This window comes from Triturus cristatus, chromosome 7 (assembly GCF_964204655.1).
Source record: "Triturus cristatus chromosome 7, aTriCri1.1, whole genome shotgun sequence".
Taxonomy (NCBI): domain Eukaryota; kingdom Metazoa; phylum Chordata; class Amphibia; order Caudata; family Salamandridae; genus Triturus; species Triturus cristatus.
This window is the reverse complement of record NC_140590.1, coordinates 1,513,553,324-1,513,562,843: the sequence shown is the minus strand read 5'-3', so window position 1 is coordinate 1,513,562,843 and position 9,520 is coordinate 1,513,553,324. Positions and strand designations below refer to the sequence as shown.

The 9,520-nt window shown below is 39.7% G+C and overlaps 1 protein-coding gene across 1 annotated transcript in view; it reads right to left on the bottom strand.

The window, feature by feature from the left end:
• Positions 1-9,140: 9,140 nt before the first annotated feature.
• RTF2 (replication termination factor 2) overlaps positions 9,141-9,520 on the bottom strand; it is a 399,848-nt gene continuing 399,468 nt past the window's right edge. The window contains exon 9 of the mRNA XM_085619275.1: positions 9,141-9,476. Coding sequence (XP_085475401.1) covers positions 9,295-9,476 — 182 coding nt within the window. The 3' untranslated portion in view covers positions 9,141-9,294. The remainder of the gene's footprint in view (positions 9,477-9,520) is intronic.

Below are 9,520 nucleotides of genomic sequence, written 5' to 3'. Positions count from 1 at the left end.
GATTCGGGGGAACATAAGGAGGAAGAAAAATGAACTACACTAAACTCTCTCAAATAAGTAAGGAGAAAGAAAGGGGAGTTTGAGGCAGGTCCCACAATTTTAAAAAAGAGAAACAGCATTGCGGGGGGGAGAGGGGGAGTGCTCAGCATTATAAGAAAAAAAGAAAAAAACATGAAGAAGCATCAAGTTGTTGAAAACAACGCATGAAAAAAACATGTGTTTTCACTAAAATGTCCGTAGTGGGTTGAACCACTAAGGAAGGCTTCTTGTATGAATAACTATAATACACAGACTATTTTAGTGTGTTAAATATGCTAATTGGGAATTTTGCATTTTACAGAATGCTAACAAGCAACGCTAGGACACAGGGCAGAATGTATATATTGGCGATATGTATACTAAATACTGCCAAAGTAAAGCTCCGCCCGAACGATTTAAATGTGGGTGGACCTTCATTTTGGCCACAGCAGAGACTGCTCTGTCTCCACCATGGCCAAACTTTTCTGACCACCCAATTTTGATTAGTGGACATGTAGTCATTTTTTAGTGTAAAATCATTATAATGCTCCCCCCACCATGTGAGGAAACTCCCAGGGCGAGGGGAACATTATATGTTTTTCTTTTCAAATAGAAAATCAAGTTTCTTGATTTTCTTATTTAAAAGAAAAAAAGAATACTGGTTGTTGCAGGGCTGTGTCCTTCCGACACAGCCCTGCAGCTAACAGTAAAACACATTGACAGGGACCTCTGTGACGTCAGTTGCTGCCAATGCCTTCCTAAATGACCCCCTGCTTAGCGATCATTTATAAATTAGGTGGGCGGCCACTCCACCATGGGGACAGAGTAATTTACTCCATCTCCATGACAGGATGGTGAGCTGCACGCCCAGATAGAACACTGTGATTCACTAATGAGTAATATTATCAAGACTAACTAATCGGGTGTAGGGGAGCCATCAGTAATTTTATTATATGCGTAATTCATAAAAAATATCTTGAATTTATTCACCTTTTTCTGGCACCTTGGTGTTGCGGCTGTACTTGACTAAGTCTTTAATTCAAGATTCTGTACATCCAGGACAGCACAACAGTTGGCACAGATCCCTCCTAGTCCCAATACATAAGAAGGGTGCACGGAATAAGCATGAAAACTTGAGACTCATCGCCCATTTGGATGTGGAGGGAAAATGCTATGCGAAAATACTCCACAAGGAATTGGAAACTTGGGCACAACAGAATAAATTAATTCCCGTCACACAGACTGAATTTCAAAAGGGGCAACCTACTATGCATGTCGATCCTGATCAAGAATGTGACTAGAACGGGGGCGAAAAAGCTTTATAGTACATTTATTGACTTCGCAACAGTCTTCGACAAAGTAGACAGACTCAGGCTATGGGCCAAATTGGATGCACGGGGTATCCACCCACGTCAATTGGATGCAATTAGGAGCCTCCACACCTTTACTTGGGTCAAAGTACGAATGACAATAAAATGGGCCTACTCAGCCAAGATTTTCACCAACCAGTGCCTCAGGCAAGGCTGTATTTTGACACCCTTACTTTTTAATCTGTAACTCTCAGATTTGAATGACCGCCTCAGCAGAGCTAACTACTTTACACTAAAACTCCAAGGGAAGCAGGTGCAGATGCGATAATATTCAGATGAAGCTGCAATTGGTCTTCAAAGGGCCTTAACATCTTTGGCCGAGTACCGCAAGAAAAATAAACTCATTATTAATACATCGAAAACTAAGATAATAGTCTTCGGAAGTAAGAAAATCAAAAAAGGTGCTTGGTATATAAATGCCCAGAAGATTGAAAGAGCACATAGCATCAAGTTCCTAGGAGTTTGGCTTAATGAACACTGCCATCCTACCCCTGTACATAGAGCTTCTAGTAACATCAGCCAAGGCCCTTACCTTTGCTTTTCAGTGACTACTTTGAAATATCTCTGGCCTGAACATGACAGCAATCCTCAAAGTCACAGAAAGCAATTTAATGCCCACATTGGCATACTGAGCATTTGTTCATCTGAATCGTATTACAAGCTGGCTTGACCAGGCTAAATGCCAATGCTAAAGGCGCTTATTTAAGCTACCAGCATGTTCTGCACAAGCACAGATCAGCGTGGAGTTCAACTCAATCCAACAAAAGTATGCATCGTTCGCCAGCTTCTTATCCATGTGCTCCAAGCTTGAATTAGCTGAGATGGGGGTTAAAAAAAAAAACTTGTGCGACATTACACATAATCCACAATCTGACACCTACAAGCTTATACAGACAGCCTCAGACCATCTCGTTGCAAGAGACTTTTTGAAGACTTTTGCCCCCGAAAAGTCTGGCAAAAGCACTGATGAAGCAAGCAATGTTCTTGTCAGCTCATGAGGAATGATGCTCCATTAACATCAAGAAGCACACTGACCTGAAAATTCCTCACTATCAACCACTATTTCTACGGATATACTTGTCACTTGCTATAAACTTTACAGTAAAGTCCTAACTAATGCACTTGCGGTTTGGCTTAATATCATTTAAAGTATACAAGTACGGTTGTCTGACTGGCACTTCGGACGTTTTATGTAGTAATCTGGAGTTTATTTATTTCTGAATTTGAGCTGCCTAAGTACACCGAGTTGCCATAATCAAGGGGGGACAGGATTAGACCTTCAATCACAATTTTATGTGATTCTACTGGGAGACATTTCAAGACCTTTTTCAGGGCTCTCAAAAGGCCAAAACAGCTGCCAGCCACCTTTTTGGCTTGGGATGCCATAATTAGTTGGTTGTTCAGGGTCTTCCCTACACTTTTTATTTCTGACATAGGGGATGGGTGCTCTCCTAAGGGAGATGGCCCATAGATCTGATCCCAGAGTGTTGAGATATTTCCCAAGTCCAGAACATCAGTTTTTCCACCATTCAATTTCAGACAGCTTGTTGCTATCCACTCAGACACTTAGGCAGCTGTTGAGTCTCATGAAAACACAGTCCATATTTGGTGACATCTCAACAGTCAGCTGGGGATCGTCAGCATAAGATTCCATCTTGAAACCGAAGGAACATGTGATATCTGATAGAGGGCACACATAAATGTTAAAAAGCGTAGTGCCAAGAACGCGCACTGCGGGACACCATAGTACAGCTGATGGCTGAATGAGAGGAATGGCCCCTCGCTGACCTGGAAGCTGCATTAAGCATGAGACACTTTTACACATTTTATGCTTGTGCCTTTTTTAAGTTCACTTAGACAATATTATCTTCTTCCAATTTTCAGGCAGTTGAGCGTAAAGGTCTGCAAAACAGTTGCAATTGAATGTCTGAAAGATGACGTGTCAACTTATAGCAACATTTATTAAGTTCATGACAATTGCCTCGTTATGCTATTATGCGATTATTATTAATCATGCGATAGTGTATACTTTTCACATGTCAGCGGTATCTTTTGTAATCTGCATGACACTGCTTTATAAATTCCGGGTCCTCTCTTTATTGTAATGTTAGCTATGATTTTAATTAATCATGCAAACTGGAATAAACTTACGTTTTACGTTTTTATCACTATTATGACGGGTATCAAATGTGGATTTCTATTTCTGGGTACAGATACTTAATATAATATATTGTGTACTGGTTTTGTTATAGTTTAAAATAACTCGAAACAATAAAAAAATCAGTTACTCACTATTAAATATCTGTCTATAACTAGCTGTGCTGAAGAGATTGGTTATTAAATACACCTGAAAATACCTGAACCTCAACCTTTTTTCCAATCCCGAGGATAGAAATAAGGAGTTCATTGAGGGTTGAGCCCTGTGGACTGAGGCGCTTTCCACAACTCTTTTAAAAGTATATATATATATATATATATATATATATATATATATATAAAGATAACGACGGCGTGTCTTGCTTAATTGTCAGCTGCTGGACGCGCTTCGCCTGTCCTGCAGGCTTGGTCACCAACAGTATACAATAAAGTTAACAACCATTTTATAAACACGAGAGCCATGTCACGCGAGTAGAACTACAAATGTAGTGTATTAGACAACAGACTAGTAGTTTTTCAAATGTGAACGTTTGAATGCAATGTTAATCCGCGTATAAAACTACAAATGTAGTGAAATGAAATTCTAATTCAAAGATTCATTACCCCTGCTAAACATCCAATTAGACCTCACAATTTTATGAGTGACTAACGCAATGAAAGCGGCAAATATGGAATGCAAGCCGGTATTATTACCCAATGAACAGTACTCAATCATGGTCTTGGCCTGTGCCCTGAATAGCGGGTAAAAATTCACATTCACATTTAGTGTATAGCCCCAGTGGGCTTAACGGTAGAAGCGGAAATACTAACAAACAATCTGCATGTCTAATGCTGTGTGACAACTCTGAGTGTTCCACCCTATGTGAAAAAATAATCATACAGAATCAAAAAATTATAACATACCAAAAACATTTTTTTGATATATAAAAATGGTTAAAAACATTCAGAAAGGGAAAAAGCTAGCATTCATTGAGACATTTATAGATGAGTATGGAGATCCTCCTCCATGTTTAAACCAGCAGGTATTTTACAGTTTAATTTGATTATGTATGAGGATTCCAATCTCCTCAGCTGTTTCTCTCGGTTACCCCCTCTCTTATTGAGCTTAACTGCATCAATTACAAAATAGGACTGCCCGGTTGTAGTTTTCTGATGATACCGTTCAAAGTGTCGTGCCACCAGATAGGATTTGTCTTCAATTCTTTGTTGGACAAACCGTATGTGTACATTGCAGTGTTAATGCCATGCACACATGCTTTGCACTTCATGCATTTCACAAATCCTTCCTTTTTAACTAACCACATCGTTGCTGCTGTCTTAGTAGGGGGAGTTTTCAATACATTGCTGACCAACATTTGTTTAAAACTTTTGGCTCGTCTAAACATTAATTGCGTATTTTTTGGACGATTTTACTTAATATTGGATCGCTCCGTACTAAATGCTAATGTTTGGCCAGGATGCTTCTTACTTTCCTATGCTGCACATTGTAAGTAGTTATCATCCTGCAATCATTTATGTTAGAACTTTCTTTTTTCTTTTTAGTATTGCTTGTGTTAAAAAGAATGTCTTCCCTTGATCTCTTTCTTGCTCTCAAAATCGCTGAATTGACACACTGATCAGGATAACCTCTTGATTTAAAACGAGTCTGTAATCTCTGCAATTCTTCCTTGCAACTTTCCTGATTGCTACAGTTGCGAATTGTTCTCAGACTCTCCCCATAGGGGATACATTTAATCAAGTTTTGAGGGTGGAAGCTCTTGGCATGCAACAATGTGTTGCCGGCCGACGGCTTGCGAAATAAAGCAGTTTCAAGTTTGCCATCTTTGATGAAAATGGACAGATCTAAAAAGTTTATGTTGGAATTGCTGATCGAACTGGTGAATTTTAAATTCAAATTATTATAGTGCAATTTTTTAATAAATTCGCCTAGCGATTCCTCTGAGCCTTTCCATACCATGAATAAATCGTCAATGAACCTGCTCCATTGCATTACATTGTTTTGCCATTCATCAGGGTATAACTTCTGGACCACCTGCTCCTCCCACCAGCCCATATGCAAATTCGCAAAGCTGGGGGCGAAGCAGGTTCCCATTGCTGTTCCGCATATTTGATGGAATAATTCCCCATTAAAAAGAAAATAGTTGTTCTTAAGACAGAATAACGTCATTTCGATCAACATTTGTGTATGTGCCCAAAATTTCACAGGTCTATTGTCAAGAAAGTGTCTTACAGCATTCAAGCCATCAGCATGCTTAATGCTGGTATACAGAGTTGTTACATCAATCGATGCCATCAAAAAATCACTTTCCCATGGTAGATCATAGACACGTTTTAAAAAAATCACCCGTATCTTGAATATAAGACGGGAGACATTTGGCCAGGGGGCACAAAAAAGAATCAACGAATTTAGATGTATTGGCTAGAGCGCTGTTAATGGCAGAAAGTATTGGCCTGCCTGGGGGATTAACTTGATCTTTATGTATCTTTGGATTTAGGTACATCACAGGAGTAACTGGATTACTGATTTTCCTCATACATATTCAAATTAAACTGTAAAATACCTGCTGGTTTAAACATGGAGGAGGATCTCCATACTCATCTATAAATGTCTCAATGAATGCTAGCTTTTTCCCTTTCTGAATGTTTTTAACCATTTTCATATATCAAAAAAATGTTTTTGGTATGTTATAATTTTTTGAGTCTATGATTATTTTTTCACATTGGGTGGAACACTCTAGAGTTGTCACACAGCATTAGACATGCAGATTGTTTGTTAGTATTTCCGCTTCTACCATTAAGCCCACTGGGGCTATACACTAAATGTGAATGTGAATTTTTACCCGATATTCAGGGCACAGGCCAAGACCATGATTGTGTATTGTTAATTGAGTAATAATACCAGCTTGCATTCCATATTTGCCGCTTTCATTGCGTTAGTCACTCATAAAATTGTGAGGTCTAATTGGATGTTTAGCAGGGTTAATGAATTTTTGAATTAGAATTTCATTTCACTACATTTGTAGTTATATACGTGGATTAACATTGCATTCAAACGTTCACAATTGAAAAACTACTAGTCTGTTGTCTACGTTTGTAGTTCTACTCACGTGACACGGCTCTCGTGTGTTTAAAATGGTGGTTAACTTTATTGTATACTGTTGGTGAACAAGCCTGCAGGACAAGCCAAACGCGTCCAGCAGCTGACAATTAAATAATTGGTCTATCAGCAAGACACGGCGTCATCTTTTTACTTTGGTGATTGGAAATATTGTGGATTTGTAACGGATCTTGCCTGGTTGATCCGTACGGACGACGTGCCCTTTGTTCTGGAATAGCGGCAGTTTGAACCAAGCATCCAAGATACATATATATATATATATATGTATATGTATATATATATATATATATATATATATACACACCATACTTACAGTAGGTTAGAAGAGGCGGATCTCAGGCAAATGGAAAGGTGAAAGGGAGGAAAAACCTGGTCAAGCAGTGGGGAGGTGAGTCCATGGAGAGGGTTATATACGAATTCTGAAAACTCTTCTTAATCAGAAGACCTGCAGAGTGTTTTGAGGGCAAGCATGATATGGACATACCATTTTAGAGTAAACATACGTGTGAATAGTTTTGTACTCTTTGTAATGTGTCCAAAGACTTTTGTACAGACTATGACAATAGTCCAAGCTAGATGACACCACAACTAACTTCACTGCAATGGCTAAGGAGGAAACTCCTCTAAGGTCCTAACGTGATGGGATTGGAAAATAATTCGCTTGCAGAGAACATAATGCACTTTCATTCTACACATTCACATAAAACCCTAAATTGGGATTCGGGGTGGACTCAGATACTCCTCGGTCACAATAAATATGACAAGAAAACTGCTTCTTGCCGTGGATGAGGAAAACCTATTGAAGACTGAGACCTGATAGCAGTCTTAGGTGTAGTGTTCAAATAAGAATTAATATTGGTCCTGGGGCTGAAGCTTCCAAGAATGGGGGAGGGCGTGGAATCGGAAATAAAGCTGCTGGTGACAGGCAAAGACCATGCAGGCGCATCCTAAGACAGAGTGATGGGATGGTCTAGGTTTGGGTTTACATTTAATTGAACAACTACAATATAAAAGGCATGTACATCCTTGAGCTCAGCCCTAGTGCAAAAGAAGATGGGGAACATACTTATCCAAAGCTTCAAGAACAGGTTGGGGTTCATCTGAAAAGGCAGACACTGGATGTCTTAATGCCAAAGCCCACTCCAGGTCATGATGCTGGTTCAGGAAAACCTCAGTGGCTTGTGGGTGAACAATCCATGTTCAAATGCAACCTCTTCTGCTTTTTCTTCTTCCACTTGCGGTCTATTCCTTGACTCTTTGGGGTTGCAGACATCAAAGTCATTCTGCATCTTGGATGATGACATTGAGGAGCACTACTGTGGATGGATAGTCAGAGGAAAATCTGGCTCTCATGCAAATGACTCCTGGATGCACGCTAAAGCATAACTGAATCACCAGGAGGTTTGACCTTGCCCAAAACAGCCCAAATACTGAAATCTTGCACTGGAAGTCCCTGTAAATCTTGAACCAAAATTTGGGCGCAATTTGTGATCAAACAAGCAAAAGATTCAAGAAAAAGGATGAAAAAAGTTGTTAAAATAAGCTGTTATGTGGGGCGCCTTTATGGAGCTGCAACTTATGTCCAGGTGACAGCTACACGTGTCAGCTCTCAGAGTCAACCCCCCATACCACTGGGCACTTGAGGAGCTGGTGAGAAAAATGCAGATAACTGGTGGTAGAAAACAGAAAGTAGGAAGCAATATCTGCTGGAAACCTGAGATCACGGCAGTGTTTTGACTATAAAAAATATCTCAATATCATGCATTTGAAGTGACCTTATACTTGAATTCTGTTGAATAAGTGACAAGTATTTGAACATTAACGAAATATGATGTTTATCTGTCAATGCATCCTTAAAATTACACAGAATTTACAGCTAGAATACTAGAGCAGGATATCCTTATTCAAATCCTTTTTTCTAAAGTAGAAAGATGGTTTTCTAGATAGTAGGCAGGATTGCTACTGGACCAAAGAAAAGCATGAAATGCATGTTGCTAACCCACACTTGAAGAAGTGTGGTGGTGAAGAACATTTTCGCCTCCTCTTGAAGCATTCTGGGAAATGCACGCTTGCTTCAGCTAAAGATTTTGTTTTCAGAATCATTGCACATCACTCACTGCAGCTGCATGAGGCCAGTCTTTGTACTTGATATTGGGAGATGCACCTCCCGAGCTCACAGTCCACTAATCCCAATCAGACAGATCAGTCTAAACTCCACCAATTTTCAGAGCTGACTCCACTGGGGCATTCGAGGCTATGTTTGGAAAAAATGCAAGCGTTAGTTCTTTAATAGGGTCAAGTGAAGTGAGATTGTGTCAGTCTGTTTCCTTATGGGGCAAGGACAAAAGGGGTTTCATTTCTGATTGGTGGTACAAGAATGAAGACACCAACTTTTTTAAAGTTGCACTGGTTTGAAGAGATGTGCAAAGATAAAACACTAAGTTGAACATACCCATTAATAAGGACACTACTCAATGTCTGTGTATTAATATTTTATTATAATTAAAACAGGGCGAAAACTGCTGGAGCTTATGTTAGTTTCTGATGCACATTTATTGCAAAGGCGACAATAAGACATCTGGAATGCTGTATTCTCAAATAGCAGTATGTGCTACAACCCCACGGTGCCCTTCAGTAATAGTTTGCTGTCTGAGTAATCCAGTTAGGCGGTTTGGCGCGCTTTGCCGAGCTGTGTGATGTGAAAATCGACTTGTAGGCCTCTGATCTTCCTGCGCTCTCGGAAATGGGTCTCTTTGTAGCAGCTTCAGATGACGACTTAATGGCTTTATCAGATGAAGAACTTCCATCCCCTGCTGGAATAAAATACAAATGAGGCCTCATTACATGAGAAGTGAAT